At 43.4% G+C, this 22,466-nt stretch overlaps 1 protein-coding gene across 1 annotated transcript in view; it reads left to right on the forward strand.

The window, feature by feature from the left end:
* Positions 1-7,523: 7,523 nt before the first annotated feature.
* Positions 7,524-22,466, forward strand: part of LOC124082618 (sodium/potassium-transporting ATPase subunit alpha-4) — a 35,176-nt gene continuing 20,233 nt past the window's right edge. Inside the window, exons 1-10 of the mRNA XM_046429093.2 lie at positions 7,524-7,676; positions 8,220-8,279; positions 8,917-9,120; positions 9,912-10,025; positions 12,837-12,971; positions 13,672-13,789; positions 16,760-17,028; positions 19,152-19,350; positions 19,589-19,698; positions 19,904-20,038. Coding sequence (XP_046285049.1) covers positions 7,524-7,676; positions 8,220-8,279; positions 8,917-9,120; positions 9,912-10,025; positions 12,837-12,971; positions 13,672-13,789; positions 16,760-17,028; positions 19,152-19,350; positions 19,589-19,698; positions 19,904-20,038 — 1,497 coding nt within the window. The remainder of the gene's footprint in view (positions 7,677-8,219; positions 8,280-8,916; positions 9,121-9,911; positions 10,026-12,836; positions 12,972-13,671; positions 13,790-16,759; positions 17,029-19,151; positions 19,351-19,588; positions 19,699-19,903; positions 20,039-22,466) is intronic.

The following is a 22,466-nucleotide window of genomic DNA, read 5'->3' on the forward strand; positions in this document are numbered from 1 at the left end:
GTAGATGGGTGGTGTGCATTCCTCCAAGGAAACCTGGGAGTTGGGGCCTGGGAGACACCAGCTCTTATAGCCCATATCAGGATTTCAGAATAACAGTCAGAAGTCACTTCTTACCCAAGCTATGTTCTGACCCCTTTATTAAAACTACTGGCGGAGTGATGGTGGTCCTCCTAGGAATGTTTGAAGGAGCAATAACTGCAGCTTGCTTTGTGTCATGGCAATGTCAGACTTTTATCCCTAAAAGTTTGATTAAAGGAAACTGATCGAAGTCCCTTTATCTCACCTCGGGGCCTTAATTCTCAGTGGCCCCTCCAACATGGACACCGTCCTCTCATCTGCCTGGCTTCCCTACTTCATTTAGATCACCCTTTAAATATTACCCCCTCAGAATGGCCCTCAGAGCTCACCTCAAATAAAGTAACACCCCTGGTACCTCTTTCTCCATTCTCTTTATTTGTATTCATAAATACTTACTATCTCAAATGTAGATAGATGTGATATATAAAAATATATGCACATAGATCTGGGGATGTAGTCCAGTGGTACAGCACTTGCCTAGCATGGGTAAGACCCTGGACGACTCAATCCCAAGCATCACACATACACACACATGTGTATATGTATACATATGTATACATATATATATATATATATATATATATATAGAGAGAGAGAGAGAGAGAGAGAGAGAGAGAGTGTTTTGTGTGTGTGCATACTGTTTGTTTATTTACTTATACTTTTATTAATTCAGCTGACTCTTCTAGAACCAGTTCCAATGAGACAGAACTTCTATTTTTTTTTTTGTTCACTACTTTTATCCTTTTACCTAAAACCATATCTGATGCACGTTAGGCAATTAGTAAATATTTGTTAAATCATCACAACAATCCAGTAAGATGGAGATGACTATATGATTCTGCAACATGTATACTCAGAAAAATGAGAAGTTATACCCCATTTATGTATGATACATCAAAGTGCATAAATGCATTCTACTGTCGTGTATAACCCATTAAAACAAACAAACAAACAAAAAGATGGAGATGACTGTTATCCCCAATCTGTAGATAAAACAGGTTAAATTATGTGCCAGGAGTCTCAAAGGTAGTCAGCATCAGAAGCAGGATTAAACCTAGGCTAGTCTGGCTCAGGACCAGCCCCCTGAACCACCATGCTCACCTGACCTGCCAGCTTCAGGAAGCCCTGATCAATCCAAAGGCTTAGTGAAGTGTGGAGGCTGTGAAGGGAGCCAGGAATTTGGGGACAAAGGCCACTGGAACATAGGGGCTGGGCAGATCCATGTGATTAGAAGCAGAGTAAAAAGATCTGATCGTAAAGATGCAAGAAGGGGCTGAGATGCAAAGAGACCCAACTCCCTGCTAGAAGTTTTTAGCAAAGACATAAGAGAATCTTACTATTGGGTATATTGTGAGAAGGTGAGGCCTACCCCTGACCCAGAAGAGATGCTTTTCATGACATTTCCCTTTTTTTGTGTCGGGGGGGGGGGGGGGGGGCGGTATACCAGGCATTGAACTCAGGGACACTCAATCACCAACCCACATCCCCAGCCCTATTTTGTATTTTATTTAGAGACAGGGACTCACTGAGTTGCTTAGCATCTCGCTTTTGCTGAGGCTGGCTTTGAACTCTCGATCCTCCTGCCTCAGCCTCCCTAGCTGCTGGGATTAAAGGCACGAATCACTGAACCCAATAGCGTTTCCCTTTTATCTACAAAATGATGTGATCATCTAGCAGGGAGGGACAATACGCTAAATATTAAAAAATACTAAGAATGAAACAAACACTACAAAGAAGCCAGCCATGGTGGTGCACGCCTATAACCCTGGTGACTCAGGAGAATGAGACAGGAAAAAAAACAAAAAAACTAGGAAGTGATTAGATCAATATCAAAGGAAGACATTTAATACAAAATGAGTCTTACAAAAACATCCTTGGCTCCAGTGAATTCAATGGAGATATTTTTTCCAAATTCCTCAAAGAATATCCTCATATTATTTATATTGTAGTAAATTATAGAAAAGAATTTTGTGTTGCCTGGCCTATTGTATGGGACTGAACCCAGGGATGCTTTACCACTGAGCTACATCCCCAGTCCTTTTAAAACATTTTTTTTTTAATTTTGACACAATGCTTTGTTAAGTTACCCAGGCCGGCCTTAAACTTGTGATCTTCCTGCCTTAGCCCCCCAAATCACTGGAATTATGGGTGTGAACCACTGAGTCCTGCTTGACAAAATCTTATCATACATATATTAGCCTGATTACAAGGAAAATGTTATTACTTGTATTGACTAGAAAAATGATTCAACTAATTATTTCAAATAATGTTCAGAAGGCTATTGATATCAACATCTATATTTAATTCAAATTGTTGAGGAAAAAGCATGCTGGGAAAAATGTCATCATGTTCAGAGGAGACGGCATGGAGTCTAGAACACTAATAATAACAGCAACTGCAGCAAAAAAAAAAAACAATAGCAACAATATTCGAAATCTTGGATAAGAAGTTAGCATTTAAAAGAAACAAACTAGCCTGGCATGGGGGCATATGCCTGTAATCCAGGAGAATGGATTTAGGGAGGCTGAGGTAGGAGGATCACAAATTTAAGGCCGGCCTGGGCATAAATTGAGCTCCTGTCTCAAAAAATAAAAAGCACCAGGGATGTAGCTCAGTGGTAGAGCAACCCTGGCCATCCCCCAGTATAAAAATAAATAAATGAATTCTAAAAAAGAAACCAGCTAGAATAAATAAAAATACATTGCTTTTTGTAAATGATATGACTGTCTACAAAATGCAAGGAATACAACCAAACAAAGCAACAGCAGTGTGTGTGTGTGTGTGTGTGTGTGTATCTCCTGGAAACATAAGTTCAAAATCATAGGGCACCAATATATCAGTTTTTAAACAAATAAATGTATCCCTATTAAAGAAGATACAGCACAAATGGCTCCTATTTTCCAACAGAACAAATTATAATCAAGGTTTCGTGCGTGTGGCACATGGCATGAATACATGGAGAGCAAAACTTTGGGAAGACAGAATGTCGTGAAAGAAAAATATATATATACTGTAGTTGAGTGGGTGGCAAACTTGCAAATTCAAAGCCAGCCCAGGCCACTTAGCAAGATCCTGTCTCAAAATTAAAAAATTAGGGGCTGAGACTGTGGCTCAGTGGTAGAGTGCTTGCCTAGCACGGGTGAGACAATGGGTTCTATCCTCAGCACCACAGAAAAGTAAATAAATAAAACAAAGGTATTTTTAAAAATTAAAAGGGTTCAGTGGTAAAGTGCCCCTGGGTCCAATTCCCAGTCCCCACCCCCAGAAAAAGAAAATGTTACTATATAAAAAGAGCTAATCTAATATCAATTAAAATCTTCATTATATTTTCATAAAACATAACATGTTGGTTGTAACAGTAATCAGGCAAGAATCTGAGGGGTATTTTTTATAAGTAATTACGAAATAAATGAATATACAACTATGATAGCATGCTTACCTCAACAGATCTTGTTGAGGCACTCCAAACCAAAGTGAATTCATTATCAAAATCTTGTAACATCAAAACGAAATCAGAAAACTTATCATTCAACATCGGTTAAGGACAAGCTGCTCTGGGCCAAGTGTTCCTCTGGAGGCCAGGAAAGGTCACGGACAAGGAGGCAATGAGCAAGTCAACAGATACGTGGGCAGGACAATTTCAGAGAGTGAACAGCACCACAAAGTGACGAGGGTTGGGGCCAGAGGGACTGCTCTGGATTGGCTCTCAGAGAAGGTCTCTCTGAAAAGGTGAACTCTGGAGCTTAGATCTGCAGATCTGAAAGGGGTTTCCAAAAATACTTCCAATTGATTGTATCTCCATAGAGTTGCTTCTGGGGACCTTCTATGAACAAGGCTAAGTGTTGTCACAGAGAGGATGCAGAGATGAATTCAGCAATTTTAACTTTAATTCTGACCTTGCTCTTAAGGATGCTATAATGGATATTAAACACCAGGACAGGAGAAAATGTTTGCAATGTACATGGCAAGGGGTTCCTACACATCAACTGAAAAAAGACAAAACAAACATAAGATAAAATGCTCACAAGACAATAAAGAAATGCAAATTACAACTACAAAGTAAGCTGGACACAGTGGCACATGGCTATAATCCCAGTGACATGGGATGCTAAAGCAAGGAGAATGGCAAGTTCAAGGCCAGCCTGGGCAACTTAACAAGACCCTGTGTCTCAAAAATAAATAAATAAATAAGAAGGGCTGGAGGGGGTGTAGCTCAGTGGTAGAACATCCCTGGGTTCAATCCCCAGTACCTCAAAAATGACTACAAGATTACAACAAAACAAAACAAAAAACCCACTACAAGATAACAAGATAATCTCTGCCCAGTGTAATGGTGAAAAATGTAAATGACAAGGTCATTCAGTATGGAGAGTACACATTCTTGCATCTACTTGCTGGGATCTAAACAAAAAAAAAAAAAAAAGCCCTAAAAACAATTGGTAGACTATTTTAAGATTTTTAAAAATATATTTTAAGATTTTAAATGAGAGTTTCCTGTGTTTCAGCAACAGAAATTAATTCTGCAGATATAAAAGCTAAAGCTACCTATAGTACAGATGCTATGAGGCAGTGTTTTTTTTTTTTTTCAGTTTTAGGTGGACACAATATCTTTTTTTTTTTTTTAGAGAGAGAGAGAATTTTTTTTAAAATATTTATTTATTTATTTTTTAGTTTTCGGCGGACACAACATCTTTGTTTGTATGTGGTGCTGAGGATCGAACCCGGGCCTTACACATGCCAGGCGAGCGCGCTACCGCTTGAGCCACATGCCCAGCCCACAGTATCTTTATTTTACATTTATGTGGTGTTAAGGATCGAACCCAGTGCCTCATGCATGCTAGGTGAGTGCTCTGCCACTGAGCCACAACCCCAGCCCCTGAGGCAGTGTTTTTAATAGTTAAAAAATAATTGGAAAGCGTCTTATAAATCCATCAGCAGTGGGAATGATCGAAGAGGCCATGGTCAACCCAGAATATGCTTTGGAGCTGCTGAAACCATAAGCTTTATGCACCTGACAGGTTGATTAATGAAAGCAAGATTGGATGATTGTATAAAATTTAAAAATATATCCCCACTTAGGTCTCTATTTGTATAAACACAGAAAAAAGCCTGAAGGGCAGGCAGTATATTGACTGTAGTCATTCTGGCCATGGAGAGTGGGAAGGGAAGGGGAATGGGACTTTGAATCTTTATTTTACATTTTTATTGGTATATCATGGTACATTATGTACATTATTGGTAAATTATGATTACACATAATAGCAGGATTCATCGTGATGTATTCATACATGTTCACAACATAATTTGACCAATTTTATTCTCCAGAAACTCCTATTTTATACATTTTTTTTTAATAGAGAAGAAAAATCTAATCTATTAAGGAAACAAACTAACCCTGATTCTAGCTGGGAAGGAATCATTTTTCACTTGTGAATTTCAAAGGAGAATTGCATCAGTACCAAGATGGATGTTTTCAGATATGGTCATATTTTTAAAAATCTTGTCCAACCAAAAGGCAATTAAATAAATACCAGAAATGAAATATGTATGTGATATGCATAACTGAAAAATATATATATAAATGATTGATAGAAACACGTTAAGTACTGCAGATCCTTTTTGAAAGGAGATAAAAAATATTTGCACATAAAACATTTAAAGTCAGAGCACTTACTGAGTTGTCAAAGGTGAACGGAGAGATAAATACATCATTTTAAAATGAGGAAATAGCCGGGTATGGTGTTGCATGTCTATAATCCCAGTGGCTTTGGAGGCTGAGACAGGAGGATCATGAGTCAAAACCAGCCTCAGCAACTTAGTAAGGTACTGAGCAACTCAAGGAGACCCGGTGTCTAGATAAAATATTTTAAAAGGGCTGGGCGTGTTGTTCAGTGGTTAAGTGCCCCTGGGTTCAATGCCCAGTATACCCCCAAAACTAAAATAAATAAATAAAAAGGGCTGGGGGTACAGCTCAGTGGTAGAATGTGCCTGGGGTTCAATTCCTAGTAACTACAAAATCAATCAATCAATCAAATAAATAAATAAAAATGAGGGAATACTGTGATATTCACATGGAAGAGGATAGCTTTAAATGGGACCCTAATTAGTTAGATTCTATGTATGCATGTCAAATGCACTCTACTGTCAGGTATATCTAAAAATCAACCAATAAAAAATTAGAAAAAAAAAAAAGAAGAAGAACTGTATATTAAGCCACAAATGAAATGGTGTTGCTCGCCTGTAATCCTAGTGGCTCCAGAGGGTGAGGCAGGAGGAGCACAAGTTCAAAGCCAGCCTCAACAACTTAGTGAGGCCCTGAGCACCTCAGCAAGACCTTGTCTTTAATAACATCCACAAAGGGGCTGGGGCTGGGGCTCAGTGGTTAAATACCCCTGGGTTCAATTCTCAGTACCAAAAAGAAAAAAAAAAGACTAATACCAAATTCAAGCACACCCCATATACGCCAGACACTGTGCTTTATGTAAAGCACCTGACTTTAACCCTTACTCTTGCCATCTTATGAGGCAGATGGCGTCCTCCTTTCCAGTAAAGGGGGAAAAGGCACAGAGAAGTTAGTGAACTTGCCTAAAATCATTCAGCCGACAAGCAGAGGAGTCAGGATTCAAACTCAAGACTTATTCCAAATCAGACCAGGTCTTCTTCCACATCAGGTCTATTTGGCTAGCTGATCTCTAGAACTGAAGGATCAGATTCCGTGTTGGTGAAGAGGCGTGCACACGCAAGAGTACCTGCTTGATTTTCCTGTCATCCCCCTGGGGTCTCTCGAGGCCTCAGAGGTCTCAGGACCACACAGGGCTTTGTTCCAGTTCTGCCCTCAGACCCAGATGCTCTCTGCAGCAGAATCTGCTCTGGTCACCTTCAGACCCAAGGACTGAGAGGGGTGCATTCCGGGTTGGAACTTCCACCAGGCCTTTGTGATGCCAGGCCCCGGGGGTTGCCAGGGCACCCACAGGGCCTGGGGCTGGGGGCTCCCAGCGCCCTGAAGCTCGCTCAGGCCTCTCCATTCTTGCTGCACTTCCCACCTGCTGGTGCCTTGGGCATCTTCAGCACTTAGGCCCCGGAAGTCCTGGCCACACTGTTCATTTCCTCAGCTCCAGCTCTTCAGCCTTCCACCTCTTCCTTAGCTCTGGAAGCCCAGGCTCCTCTCGCCCAGCTCCTTCATTCTAGAAACTTCCTCCTCTCAGCTTTACTGCTCAGGTCTCTCTCTCCCTCTTCTCCTTTCCCTTGCCAACTACTCTCTCCCCTTCCCTTGGGTCCGCCCCCACCCCTGCCCTGCTCCACTCCTCCCAGCCTCCTCCGCCCTCCTCCCTCCCTTCCACAGCCCCCCCACACCCTCCTCCCTCCTCTGCATCCCTCACCCCCGCTCCCCCTTTCAGCTTCCTCCCACCTGCTGATCTGGGTCCTCTCTCTCTCCAGGGACAACCATGGGGTTCGGAGAGGAAAAAGGGACAATGAGTTTTCGCGAGAGGACTCCAAGCCCAAGACCCAGAATGAGGTTTAAAACTAGCAAGAAACCAAAAGTGAAAAGGAAAAAAAAGAAGAAAGATTTAGAGGAACTGAAGAAGGAGGTGGTCATGGTGAGTGTGCCCAAAGCCGGTGGCCCTGAAACAGCCCTCAGACCGACTCTGCCTCCCAACAACACTCCTTAAAGGCCAGCTTGGTGGCTCACACCTGCAATCCCAGAGGCTGAGGCAGGAGGATCAGGATCCCCAGTTCCACACCAGCCTGGGCCACTTAGTGAGACCCTGTCTCAAAATTTAAAAAAAAAAATAAAATAAAATAAAAAACAGGGCTGGGTTTGTGGCTCAGGGGTAGAGCACTTGCCTAGCACATGGGAGGCCCTGGGTTCCATCCTCAGTGCCACATACAAGTAAATACATAAAACAAAGTTATGAAAATAAATTGATTGACTAAAATAAAAAGAGCTGAGGATGTAGCTCAGTGGTAGAGCCTCCCTGGGTTCAATTGCTAGTGCACCCCCCACTCCACCCCCCAAAAAAGGCAGAGAGCGAATTACCCAGGCTTGAGCTGTCTTCTTCCCCAAGATGCTTCTTCCCCCTCTCCCTGAAAATAACCTGGGGCCACCACCTCCCCCCTCAATGACTCTACTGTCCCTGCAGGATGACCACACATTAACCTTGGAAGAGCTGAGTGCCAAGTATTCTGTGGACCTGAACAAAGTGAGTAAGGAGCTCCCAGAGGCGGCAGCGGTCCCCAACTCCAGGGTTCTTTCCCAAGAAGGCACGGGTGCTGCTCTGATTCTTCTCAGCCCCTCTGCCCTCCAGCTCAGCCCTGGGGGTATTTCCCCTGGACACCTGGCTGTTACTTCTCAAAGTTGCTTTTCTGAGGATGAAGAGGAAGAAAAGCACTGACTGATGATTTCTAGCTCTAGAAATCATGCTCCCTAACCTCAAGTCCAACGTCCCTACTTCTCCCCCTCAGCGAAGTTCCACAGGACACCATGGAACTACCCCCAACAAAGCTTGGGACACTTTAAGAAAGTAAGGATGGTCCAGGGCTGTGTCTCTCAAAACTTTTTGTCTTTAGGATCCCGTAACAGTTCTTCTCATTTACCAAGGACCCCAAAGAGCCAGTGCAGGGGGGCACACCTGTAATACTAGCAGCTCAGAAGACGGAGACAGGAGGGTTGCAAATTTGAGGCCAGCCTCAGAAACTTAGTGAGATCCTGCCTCAAAAAACCCACAAAGGTGGGGGTGGGGCTCACCTGTCTCTTTTTTCACCTCTCTCTCCCTCTCTCTTTCTTTCCCCCCCCCCCCGCCCCATCTCTATCTCCATCCCTATTTCTTCTCCACTCAGGGTCTTAGCCCCGAAAAAGCAAAGGAAAACCTGCTTCGAGATGGACCCAACGCACTTACTCCTCCTGCCACCACTCCAGAATGGGTCAAATTCTGTAAACAGTTGTTTGGCGGCTTCTCTCTCCTGCTGTGGACTGGGGCCATCCTCTGCTTCTTGGCCTATTGCATTCAGCTGTATGCCCATCAGGAACCTCCCAAAGATAATGTGAGTCGGCTCAACGAGTACTGGCCAGTCCAGTCTCTGCTCGGCCCCTGAAACTCTTCTGTCTACACTCCTGAAGTCCTCTGGCCTGAGTCTCTAGGAGTACCAGCACTTTCTAAGGAAGCCCCCGGTCCAACTTAGTTCTCCTTGCCTTTATCTAGAAAGCTCCTGGTCCAGCTGTCTGAGATGCAGGATTCCCCTCAGAAACTTTCTCTGCTTCGTGGGGTACAGTGGCACATGCCTATAATCCCCAAAACTTGGGAGGCTGAGGCCGGAGGACTGCAAGTTCAAGGCCAACCTGGGCAACTTAGTGAGACCTTGTCGCAAAACAAAAAAAAAATAAAAAGGGTTGGAGATATAGCTCAGAGGTAGAGCACTCCTGGATCATCCTGTCCCCAGTACTGTGGGGCGAGGGGCGGGGAGAACTTTCTCTCCTTTGATGATCTTTCCAACTGATCATCAAAATACTTTGCAGGCCTTTCCTCTTCTCCGCCCCTTCACCGCCCCTGTATCTTTACTGTTCCTACTACCCACGGCCCACTCGTGAGTAGCCTTCCTAGAGAGGGTGGTTTAGACCTTCTTTGGATTGGATTTTCTTGACCACTCACCAAACTTCAAGGTTCCTTCCCCAAAAAGGGCACGGGTGCTGCTCTGATTCTTCTCAGCCCCTCTGCCCTCCAACTCAGCCCTGGGGGTATTTCCCCTGGACAACTGGCTGTTACTTCTGGAAGTTGCTTTTCTGAGGATGAAGAGGAAGAAAAGCACCTACCGATGCGCCCTTTCCCGGTCTCCAGCTGTTCCTGGGCATCGTGCTGTCTGTAGTGGTCATCATCACCGGCTGCTTCTCCTATTATCAGGAGGCCAAAAGCTCAAAGATAATGGAATCTTTTAAGAACATGGTGCCACAGGTAGGACGAGTGTTTAGAATGTGACAGATGAGTTAGTAAGTCCCCCGGAGAATTATACCCTACAAAGAGTGAGCTGAGCAAGGCTAGTGTTGAAGGCACCGGGCGACTCTATCAGGCCTTAGAAACTGTGAACCTCTGCAAAAGAGACGCCACTACCACTAAGTAGTCTAGTCTAAGAGGCACAATAGGAATCTAATGAGGAAATTGCATCCTTACCTCAAAAAAAAAAAGGCATAGAGCCAGGCACAGTGGCACAGGCCTGTAATCCCAGCTACTTGGGAGGGCAAGGCAGGAGGATCACGAGTTCAAAGCCAGCCTGGAAAACAGTGAGTCCCTGTCTGAAAATGAGCTGGGGATGTAGCTCAGCGGTAGAGCACTTCCCTGGCCACAGAATATTAATAAGAAAAATAAAAGACAAGAGTTGGCAGGGAGGCTAGATTTTTTTAAATGTCAGTGATGTTAAAGATAACGAATAGCTCAATGGTAGAACATTCACCTAGCATGTGTGAGGTTCTGGGTTCAGTTCCCACCCCCCACCCCCCCCCACACACACACACAAAATGAACAGCTGGGGAATTGTTCCAGATTATAGGAGGTTAAAGAGATATGATATTACTAGCCATGCATGGTAGCACATACCTGTAATCACAGCAACTCAGGAGGCTGAGTCAGGAGGATCACAACTTCAAGGCCAGCCTCTGCAAATTAGCAAAGCCCTAAGCATCTTAATGAGACTGTCTCAAAATTTAAAAATAAATAACAAAGGCCTTGGGATAAAACTCAGAGGAAAACTGGCCATGTGTTCAATCCCCGGTATTAAAAAAAAAAAATGAGATGACAACTAAATTCAGTACTTACACCTCTAAATTTGATGCAGTGCTAGAGGAAAAAAAAATAATGCCTTTATTTGTATGTATGTGCTGAGGATTGAAGTCAAGGCCTCTTGCATGCTAGCAAGCACACCACTAAGCTACACCTGCAATCTGAAAATAGTGCTTTAAAAGATATTTTGGGCCAATTGACAAAAATGGAATGCAGATGGTAAAATATTATATCAATGTGAAACTTACCAAAATCAATCACTGTATTGTGGTTATATAAGAGAATATCCCAAATTCTTGGGAAATGCACACTGAAACACTTAGGATAAAAGATCGTGAAATATGTAACAAAACCTCAAATAATTCAAGAAAAAAGCATTCGCATGCACCTGCACGCACACACAGAAAGAAAGTAATAAAGCAAATGAGATAAAATGTTAATAGTTGAACCAATGTAGGTTAAAGGTTACAAGCATCGATGCTATTTTTATTCTTCTAAAATTTTCAAAAACTTAAAATTATTTTCAAATAAGTTTTTTTGTACAGATACCTGAAAAGAACAGACAGTAAACAGAGGTTCCTAGGCATATGCCTTGAAACTTGTAAAAGAATAGGTGGCAAAATTTCCTGACAATGTAATAGCACTATCGCCGAGGATTCTTTTTGGCATCAATATGATTTCATGTTTTCAGCTGAGTATATGGGTTAATCCCAGTGACTTGGGAGGCTAAGGCAGGAAGATCACAAGTTTGAGCCCAGCCTGAACAATTTAGAAACTGCCTCAATTTAAAAAAAAAAATATATATATATATATATATATATATATATATATATATATATATATATATATATATGTTATAGGTGGGCACAATAGCTTTATTTTTTAAATTTTTATGTGGTGCTGAGGATCGAACCCAGTGCCTCACACATGTGTGGCGAGTGCTCTTCCTCTAAGCCACAATCCCAGCCCCTGTCTCAAATTTTTAAAAAATAATAATGAAGGGCTGAGTGTGTAGCTCAGTGGGAGAGTTCCTCTGGGATCCGATTCCCTGAACCATGAAAATAGAATTTTTAAAAAAATTTTTGTCTTTGGGTAAGAGTGTTAAAGAAAGTGTTTTGGTAGTTTTGAACTAGGATTGGAAATTATCAGTTAGCTTTTGCTGCCTAACAAACCACTCCCAAATCTAATGACTTAAAACAACATATTCTTTCTGGCAGTTCTGAGGCTGGGATATTGTTGCGGTCTGGGCTGACCTCAGCTGGGGCTAGATGATCTAAGATGACCTCATTGACTTATCTGGGGCCTTGGCTCAGATGTCTGGGACAACAGGGGCCTTTCTCCTCATGATCTCTGTTCTTTTGGAAGACCAGCTCAGGCTTGTCCAGATGGTGGCAGTGGGTTCCTTTAACGACAGGACAAATCCCAACATAAAAGCACTTGTTAAGCCTATACTTTGCATCACATTTGCTAATATCTCAAGGCCAAAGCAAGTCACATGGCTAAGCCTAGACTTAGGAATGAAAAGATAGACCCCACCTTTTGATGGAAAGACCAGTAAAGTCTCATTGCAAAGAGTCTTGCAGATGGTGGCTATAGGAATATGCAATCTTTTTTTTCCCCCCCTGTACTCTGGGTATTAAACTCAGAGTCTTGAGCATGCTGTACCAGGCAAGTATGCTACCTCTAAGCTACATCTCCAGTCCTTTTTACTCTATTTTGAGACAGAGTCTTGCTAAGTTGCCCAGGCTGCCTTCGAACTTGCAATTCTCCTGCCTCAGCCTCTCAGGTTGCTGAGATTACAGGTGTGCCCCACCATACCTGGCAGCAATACGCAATCTACCAAAGACTCCTTCAGAAATATTGTAGTGGGTGACAGTAAAAAAGAGGAGTCAGAGGAAAGAGTCAGGAACTGAAGTTTTAGAAAAATAGGAAGTAAGAGACTGGGAAAACCAAAAGTTTTAGAAACAACTCTGCCCTGTCTTCCTGTAGCAAGCTCTGGTAATTCGAGACGGAGAGAAGATGCAAATTGATGTACAAGACGTGGTGGTGGGAGACCTGGTAGAGGTGAAAGGTGGAGACAGAATCCCTGCTGACCTCCGGCTTATCTCTTCACAAGGATGCAAGGTGAGGAGAGGTGGAGAGCTAAGGGAGGGGGCTAAGGTGGTCTGAAGGTATGGTAGAGACCTAGGCTCAGTGAGAAAAAGTATGACCTTCCAGGTGTGGTAGCACAAACCTGTGATCCTCATGACTCAGGAGGCAGAGGCAGAAAGATCGAAAGTTTGAGGTCGGCCTGGACAACTTAGTAAGACCCCAAAAAAAATCAGAAATAGGGGCTGGGGATGTGGCTCAAGCGGTAGCGCGCTCGCCTGGCATGCGTGCGGCCTGGGTTCGATCCTCAGCACCACGTACAAACAAAGATGTTGTGTCCGCTGAAAACTAAAGAATAAATATTTTAAAAAAAAATTCTCTCTCTCTCTTCTCTCTTCTCTCTCTCTCTCTCTCTCTTCTCTCTCTCTCTCTCTCAAAAAAAAAAAAAATCAAAAATAGAAGAGGCCAGGGATGTAGCTTAGTGGCCGAATGCCCCTATGTTCAACACTCAGTATCAAGCACACACACACACACACACACACACACGCACACACACACAGAAGAAAAAAATTTCAGAACCTTGAGAAGTTACTAGTGTGAGTCTAAGGTTAGACAATAAGATGCTGGTTATGTACATTTGTTTCTGTCTATATGTAAATGATGGTAAGTAGAGATACAAATGTACCTGCCTTTCCCCCCACACTCACCTAATGACCTGTCCTCCTTCCCATCCCAGGTGGACAATTCCTCCCTGACTGGAGAGTCAGAGCCCCAATCCCGCTCCCCTGACTTCACCCATGAGAACCCTCTGGAGACACGAAATATCTGCTTCTTCTCCACCAACTGTGTAGAAGGTGAATATTGGATCATAAGTAGCATAAATTCAAAAGCAGAAACCAAAACAGAAAGATTTCAAGAGCGCTCTGTCTTCTAACGGGATTGGGATAGGAAGAACTGGTGAACAGGCTAGCCTAGCCATGGCTCATGATCTGTGTGACCTTTTTATTCAAGGTCAAAACCACCGTTTCTACCAGTGCAGTGGTACGTGCCTATAATCCCAAGACTTGGGAGGCTAAGACAGGAGAAGACCAGTTTGAGGTCAGCATGGGAAATTTAGCAAGTCCCTGTCGCGAAAGAAAAAATAAAAAGAGCTGGGGATATAGCTCAGTGGAAAAGCACCCTCTGGGGTTTTTCCCAAATTTCATTCCCACCACCACTAAAGACCCCCACTTGCACATTTCCACATTTGATGATACTAAAAGTCGTTAGCCTAGATTTTTCCGTGGATGACAAAAGTATTGAGTTCTTAGCACAAGGCCTGATACATTGTAAGTACCCTATAATTATAAGCTATTTTTCTGGCTAGTGAATGACTACCCTCTAGATGCTTAAAACAACACAGGAAGGAGGAAAAATTATTCATCCCTGCTAGATCATTCTTTTCCTAGGGAAGCCCTAACTTATAACTAGTCCCTTGTCCAAGGAGGATACTGGCATTGAGAATTTGAGAAACCAGAGGTACTCCTCAGACTTTAACTTTGCTCCTAGAATCTAGGGCATCTTTAAACCAGGAGGCAATTCTGACCAAAGCGGTAACAAGGGACTCAGTAGCATTATGTCAATCTCTCCTTTGCCCTTTCCCTTAAAGTAGCCTGAAGACTCTCTGGAACACACTTGAAAACCATTATTAATGCTTAAGAATAAATGTTTGGGTATCTAGAAATAGCTACATTTTGTTGGATGCATAAATTCATTTTATTGGATGCACCATGTCAAATACTATCAATATAATCCGTGATTCTCACAATATTATATAGTAGGTATTAGCCGTATTTTACCCATGAAAGATGAAGGCTCAAAGCAATTAATTATCCAAGGGTAAAACTCATCAGAAGAGGAGGATCATGTATTCTAATTCAGGTCTATTGCCAAAGCCCATGTTCTTTCCAAGACTTTGATCTGAACTAAAAGATTGCTTATCACCTTTCTCTCCCTTCCCCTCCCTCCTCTGATACTGAGGATTGAATCCAGTACTAGAGAGGTCATTAACCAGGTACAGTGGCACATGCCTGTAATTCCAGTGACTTGGGAGGTTGAGGCAGAAGGATCACAAATCTGAGACCAACCTCAGCAATGTAGCAAGACTCTGAGCATTGTAGTGAGGCCCTGTCTCTGAATAAAGTTTAAAAACAGGGCTGAAGATATAACTTAGTGGTAGAACACTTATCTAGATGCACACCTCAATCCCCATCCTCCCCATCCAAAAAAAAAAAAAAAAGAAGAGTAACTTCTGAATATAAGACTGAATGTACACTGAATTTTAAAATAAGTGCTATTTCCATAATATGTTTCTTTCCTGAGTGATTCTGACTCTGACTTTAATAGTAGAAATTTCAGTCATTATGGTAAAGCAGGAAGAATTGAATCTTGCCATGCCCCTCATTTCCAGCCATGTGGAGAACGCCAGCATCATGTGTATGTAAAGCCACACCTGATGTCCCAGTTGCCCTTCCGGCTCCTGGAGCACTGCTGGTGGAGAGAAGAGCCCTGGGTAGGCACAGCAGCCCAGCTGTTGTGGCCTGTGCTCCCCAGCAGAGGTCAGACTGGCTCTAGTCAGCAAAGCCAGTCATGGGCGCAGGTTAAGCGGGGCTTCCTAACTACTGACATTCGGGGCCAGACAATTCTTTGTTGGGGGAGGAGGAGGGTTGGGTTGTCCTGGACACTGCAGGATCTTTACCAACATCCCTGGCTTCTACCCACTAGATGCCAATAGCAGCTCCTCCTAGCCTTTTTAGGACAACCAAAATGTCCCCAGACATTGCCAAAAGTCCCCTGTGTGAGGGGTGGGGGCAAATTGCTTCCAGTTGAGAATCATTCCTGGGGGTGTAAAAACGATTCAGCAGCTGGAGAAGGAAATATACAGGCAACAGGAAATATTCAGATAAGTGTAATGAAGACCTTCTTTTTTAAAAGAAAAATACTTATTTATTTATTACTCGGGTATTTTACCACGGAGCTACATCTCCAGGCCTTTTTACTTTTATTTTGAAACAGAGTCTCACTAAAAAGCTTAGGGCTCACTAAATTGCCGAGGCTGTCATCAAACTTGCAATTCTCCTGCCTCAGCCTCCCTAGTCACTGTGATTATAGGCGCATGCCACCATGTACCTGGCATGAAGACCTTCTTCAAGGCACTTTAGGCAGTAAAGTAGGGTATCACTGGATAACTGTGAGATCTCTTCAGAGACTTTTCCAACTTGGAGACCCTTATTTGCGTAATGAATTGAGGAGAACCTTAATGACTGAACTTGTCTTGGTTAATTGCTACTTCCAAAAAGGAAAAGTTTGGGGCTGGGGATGTAGCTCAGTTGGTAGAGTGCTTGCCTTGCATACACAAGGTCCTGGGATCAATCCCCAGCACCATATAAAAAAGGACAAGTTTGCTGGGAACAGTAGCAAATGCCTGTAATCCCAGCAACTCAGGAGGCTGAGGCAGGAGGGTTATAAATTCTAGGCCTGCCTGGCCCTGCCTGGCTAATTTAGCCAGATCTGTCTCAAAAAAAAAAAAAAAAAAAAAAAAAAAGTCAGGGGTGGGGGATGGTAAAAAGAAAAGAAAAAGAAAAACAACAGATTCTCTTAGCATATAAGCTCCTAAAACAGGAGCTCTCTGTCAGGAACTGTGGGCAAGAGCTAGGGCTATCAGTGGTAGAGTGCTTCCCTATCAAGCATGAGGCCCTGGGTTCAATCCCAGGAACTGGGAGCAGAAACCACTACAGTATTTCTTATATCTCTATATCACCTTGTCCCTCTCCTTTCACCCACAGGAACAGCCCAGGGTATTGTGATTGCTACAGGAGACTCCACGGTGATGGGCCGAATCGCTACGCTAACATCAGGCCTGGTGGTTGGCAAGACGCCCATTGCTAGGGAGATCGAACACTTCATCCATATTATCACGATGGTGGCCATCTTCCTCGGTGTCACTTTCTTTGGGCTCTCGCTTCTCTTGGGCTATGACTGGCTGGAGGCTGTCATTTTTCTCATTGGCATCATTGTGGCCAATGTGCCTGAGGGGCTGCTGGCCACTGTCACTGTGAGTAGACAGGGTGGAGGAGAGCCTTGAAGGCAGGCAAATCACCCCGGGGAAATGAAATCACTCGTACCTTTTTGTCATTGAAACTTCACATACTGTATTCCTGATACGCATATGGGTGCCGGAAAGAATCCAGCTACCAATGTTACATCACTTCCTCTGCCATATTTTCTGGCATCTTGTCTTTCGCCTCAGTGAGAGGAAGTGAATGGTAATGGAGGAAGCATTGGTCTGAATTCGAGTTTCTGGGTATACTAGTGGTGAACTTGGCCAAACGATTTCACATCTCCAGGCCTTACTTCATCAGTTTATAGAGAAAGATTAATTTAGAACCACAGAATTCTACTGGAAGGGACTTCCAACCTTTGAACCAATGTTCAATATCCTCTATAAAATCCATGGAAGATTATTTTTTTCTATTCCATTTTCATTGTCTCTAGCATTTAACTATTAGATTGCTATAATTTAAGTTTTCTTCTGTTTTTGTTTTTTATTTTGTTTTGGTACCAGGGATTGAACCTAGGAGTGCCCTACTAGCACACCCCCCCTTTTTTTTTTTTTTGGTGGGTGCTGGGGATTGAACCCAGGGCCTTGTGCACGCAAGCACTCTACCAACTGAACTATATCCCCAGCCCTCCACCAGCCCTTTTTATTTTATTTTGAGACAGGGTCTCACCAATTTGCTGAGGCTGGCTTTGAATTTGTGGTGCTCCTGCCTCAGCTTCCTGAGTCTCTGGGATTACAGGCCTGCACCACCATGCCCAGCTCCTGTAGTTAAATGTCACTGTGTTAAGCAGCAATGTGATTCTGCGTTTTCATCTTCTCTCTTTTACACCTAAAGAAATACAAAATAAGTTGATTCTCTTTCTTCTACAGTCTAACCCTGTAGATTAATGATGGTATCCATTACATCCCTTCAAACTCTCCCAGTGGGAGGAAAAATAATCCCTTTTCCTTTAGCCATTCTTCCTGTGACAGGGTTTTCAGACATCTTGTCTTGCTGATAACCCACTTGGGGTATGCTCCAGTTTATCAATAGTCTTAAAATAGAAACGAGAATAATACTTAGCGTGTTTTGGACTAGCATGAAAACATTGGGACAGGTGATTATAAATAAACCACAACCTCATGATTAGAATCCTGTACTTACATAACCACAGTCTAAGAATTTATTAGCATTTAAAAAAACCTTGCCACACACCAGGCTTACTTTTAGTTAGATAATTAATTAATTAATGTGGTGGCACTGAGAATTAAACCCAGGGGTACTCAAACACTGAGCCACAACCCCAGCTTTTCTTATTTTAAAAGTTTGAGAACGGGGTCTTACTAAATTGCCCAGGCTGACCTCGAATCCTCCTGCCTCAGCCTCCCAAGTCACTGAGATTATAGGCATGTGCCACCCCAGTCAGTTTACATTGAATTTTTGGTCAACAAAAAATCTTCTGGTTTAAATGATTTCTCAAGTCCTTTTCAATGTTGTAGGATTCCCTCCGAATGTCTTCATTTCATCCTATCTACTTTTTCAACTATTGGTACAGTGTCTCACCCCCAATCCATTCACACATACATAGCATCCTATAACACAACAAAATATTAGCTGTCTATGCAGTCGTAGAAAGGCTGGATGTTAAGACAGAGATGTGGCCTGGACTTGAATGGAGAAGAGGCTGCCGAATGAAAACCCTGCAAGGACCCTGGGGGAGACGATCACTCTGTGACTCTGGTAAGAAATACACCGAAACTCTTGCCACAAAGCACAAATCAAAATCTCTTCCCTAGCGGGACTTGTGGTGGCACAAATCTGTAAACCCAGTGACTCAGGAGGCTGAGGTAGGAGGATCTCAAATCTAACTCCTGGGAAACCTAGCAAGATACTGTCTCAATATTGAAAATTATAAAAAGGGACTAGGGATGTAGCTCAGTGGTACATGGTCCTGGGTTCAATCCTCAGTAGTGAAAAAAAAAATTACTTTCCTAATTTCCTTTGCCGAGGCCACAGATGAACTCTCTAAGGAGTAGGTGAGAACAGAAGGGAAATAAAAATGATTAAATTTCCAAAACACAAAGTCATGTAAGTCATCCATCTCTGGGACCCTTCTCTCCCCTCTTTGTGGCTACAGGTGTGCTTGACCCTGACAGCCAAGCGCATGGCACGGAAAAATTGCCTAGTGAAGAACCTGGAGGCGGTAGAGACGCTGGGCTCCACGTCTACCATCTGCTCGGACAAGACAGGCACCCTCACCCAGAACCGCATGACCGTAGCCCACTTGTGGTTTGATAACAACGTGCATGAGGCTGACACCAATGAAAGACAGTTTGGTGACTAGTGGTATTGGTAGACCAGGCATGGAAGGATGGGGGGAGGTAATGAGTGAGCTCAGAGAATGTTGAGTTCAGACAAAGAGGAGAGAGCTTCAAGAGAGTGGAGCGGAGAGAAGGGAGGTATAGTGGGAAAGAAATGTCACTTTTGGGCAGTATTTAGGTACAGAACAGGATGTGAATAATCCCCTGCTTTTAACTGTGCCCTGTTCACAGTTCTTTCCTTCTTTCTCCCTAGGGGAAACATTTGCCAAGGACTCTGATACTTGGATTATCTTGGCCCAAATCGCTGGCCTCTGCAATCGGGCAGACTTTAAAGCTCATCAAGAAACCCTGCCCATAGCTCAGGTGTCAGGCCTAAGGGGGAAGAGGTACCTCGGTGTGCAGGGTATCATCTGCCCTCTCCGCCCCCAAATCTCTTTCTTAGCACTCAGTGATTTCCCCCAGACACCTGCCCGTCCGTCCCCACTCTGCCCCTCTCCCTGTGGCCTCAGGCCAGCCCCGCACCCAGGTGGCATGTTCCTGGGGTTGACTGTACCACCCATCCTGGCAGCGGGAAACAACAGGGGATGCTTCTGAGTCAGCCCTCCTCAAGTTCATCGAGCAGTCCTACGGCTCAGTGAAGGAGATGAGAGAGAAGTACCCCAAAGTAGCAGAGATTCCCTTTAATTCTACCAACAAGTACCAGGTACAGAACCAACCAAGGTAGGAGAATGGTGGTGAAGGATGGGTGAGGGAGGCAAGGGGGAGCTTGGCCTTGGCCTTCAACTTCACCTCTGAGCAGTGGAACGGCTCAGGAGAACCAGCATCAGGAGCAGAGGAAGTAGCAAAGGCTGCTGCTGGGTGAAAGTCACGTTAGAGTCACTCGTGGCTTTTACGTGGAAGTACCTGGGTCCACTGTGAGGTTTCCCACTGTAGAATAAGGTCGTGCTTGCAAAGTGTTGGGTTTCCTTAGCCATCGATCTTTCCATTCACTCCATGACTGCTGCAGCATCAGGTAGGCCATCGCGTCTCCAATATTGTTGTGAAGTTTTTCATTTCCTGGGAACATTTTTATCAATTCTACAGGGAGAACTAAACAATAGAAAAGGAAAGGCTGAATGAGGGACAGTCACCGTACAAACAATAAAACCCATAGAGGGACAGGAAAGAGTATTTCTCTGCCAAGTGAGAATTCTGGCAGATGTTGAAGAGAAGGTTCCAGTAGAAAGCAGAGAACAGTGGGTGGCTTTACCATGATTCTAACTCTCCTAGTGGGGTCTGGATTCTATGGACACTATCCTGACTGGTTTGAAGGAGCAGGTTCCCCAACTCTCTGTACTGCCATAAAGCCCATTCAGGTGCGGGTAGCAGGAGAGATGAAATTCAGTTATGTCTTTCTGTCTTAAAAACATGCAGTAGCTACCTACCCAGGAGGCTGGAGCAGGAGGATCACAAGTCCAAGGCCAACCTTGGCAGCTTAATGAGATAGTCTCAAATTTTAAAAATTTTAAAAGTTGAGGATATAGTTCTGTAGTAGAGTGCCCCTGGGTTCAATCTTCAATACCATAAATAAGTAAGTAAATAAATAATAATAGTAATAAAACAATACAATCTACATAGATTTTTAAAACCCAATTTATCTATATCTTCATATTGAACACTGATCAAATAAAAGTTATATAGATCCATATACTTCCCGTCTTGACTGGTTTTCAGTCAGTGTAATAAAATAGGCCTCCCAGGCCCAAACTGCAAGCATCATTTTTATTTTTATTTTTTCTAGCATTTGATGGCCTCACTAACCAGACAGAAATTTTGTGGCTTGGCAGGGCCTGAGTAAATCCTTTGGAAAGAATTAAGTATCTCTCCCTCCAATGTGATTCAAAATAAAATCAAAACCTATTCACAAACAATGTTGTGTGTTCAACAAATAGCGTTGTTCCCTAAAATGACTACTATTAGCTTCTTCTGAGATACTGAATATCAAATTCAAACGGCAGGACGGTCCTCTGAGGTACACCACATGTGACAAGCCAATTTTCTCTGGGAGGCTCTGAATTAGCTGTTTCAATTAGCTGACTCTAGTCTTTGCAAAGAACATCTTAGTCTGCTGGTCGTTTGCAAAGCTTGGTTTCTTTCCCTGCCTGAGATGGAGATGATATGAAACAGACCTTCTGCCCTGGTATTTCCAGCTTTCTCCCTTCATCTTCTCTATCTATAATCTTCTCTCAAGATGTGATTTTTTGCCAGGCGTGGTGGTGCATGCCTAAAATCTCAGCAACTCGGGAGATTGAGGCAGGAGGATCAAAGGTTCAGGCCAACCTGGGCAACTTAGTGAGACCCTGTCTCAAAATGAAAAGTAAGGGGATGTAGCTCAGTGGTAGAGCACTTGCCTACCATGTGTGAAACCCAGATTCCATCCCTCACACCATGAAAGAAAGAAAAAAGAAATCAAAATAAAAAGGGTTTCAGGTACAGCTCAGTGGTAGAGGACCCCTGCGTTCCATCCCCAGTGCTGAGAAAAAAAGTGATTTTTTTTTTTAATTTTTTGTGACCAAGTTACTAGCTTAAATAGGTCTTGCTCTCACCTCTGAACCTTTCAACTCATTCAACAAATATTTATTGAGCACTCGGAAAATTGAGCTTTTAAATCCTTTTATAGCTTTCTGCTTAAACATGGGTTTTCCTGTTAACTGCTTAAGCATATTTTGACATGAACTGAGCAGTCTGGAACTGAACGGTTGTAACCACACTTTACACACTGGTTTCCCACCCTGCTTGTCCTTTGAGCGTGCAGTCTGGCCTCCCCCACACTCCCACAGTTCCTTTCAATGGGCTGACTTTGTTCCCAACAGGCAATATAGCAAGCATTTCCTATCACTCACAAGAGGAACCCCAGAGAGAGTTCCTTTTCATACATCAGAGATCAAGAGAAAATGCAAAATCTAAGCTGATCTTATGGGTCTCTCCTGGTTGCTGTAATCTCCTCAGGTTCACCTCACGAATATGCCCCTTCTCTGCCCCACCTCACCCTACATCCCATCTCTAGTAGCCCCTCTCAGGGGACTTCTCACCTTTAGTTCAGCAGCTACAGGACTGGGAAGCCTAACCTAAAAAAAAATTTCACAATTTTA

Source organism: Marmota monax, unplaced genomic scaffold (assembly GCF_021218885.2).
Source record: "Marmota monax isolate L192 unplaced genomic scaffold, Marmota_monax_Labrador192_F-V1.1 WCK01_AAM20220418_F8-fsc00145, whole genome shotgun sequence".
Lineage (NCBI taxonomy): Eukaryota > Metazoa > Chordata > Mammalia > Rodentia > Sciuridae > Marmota > Marmota monax.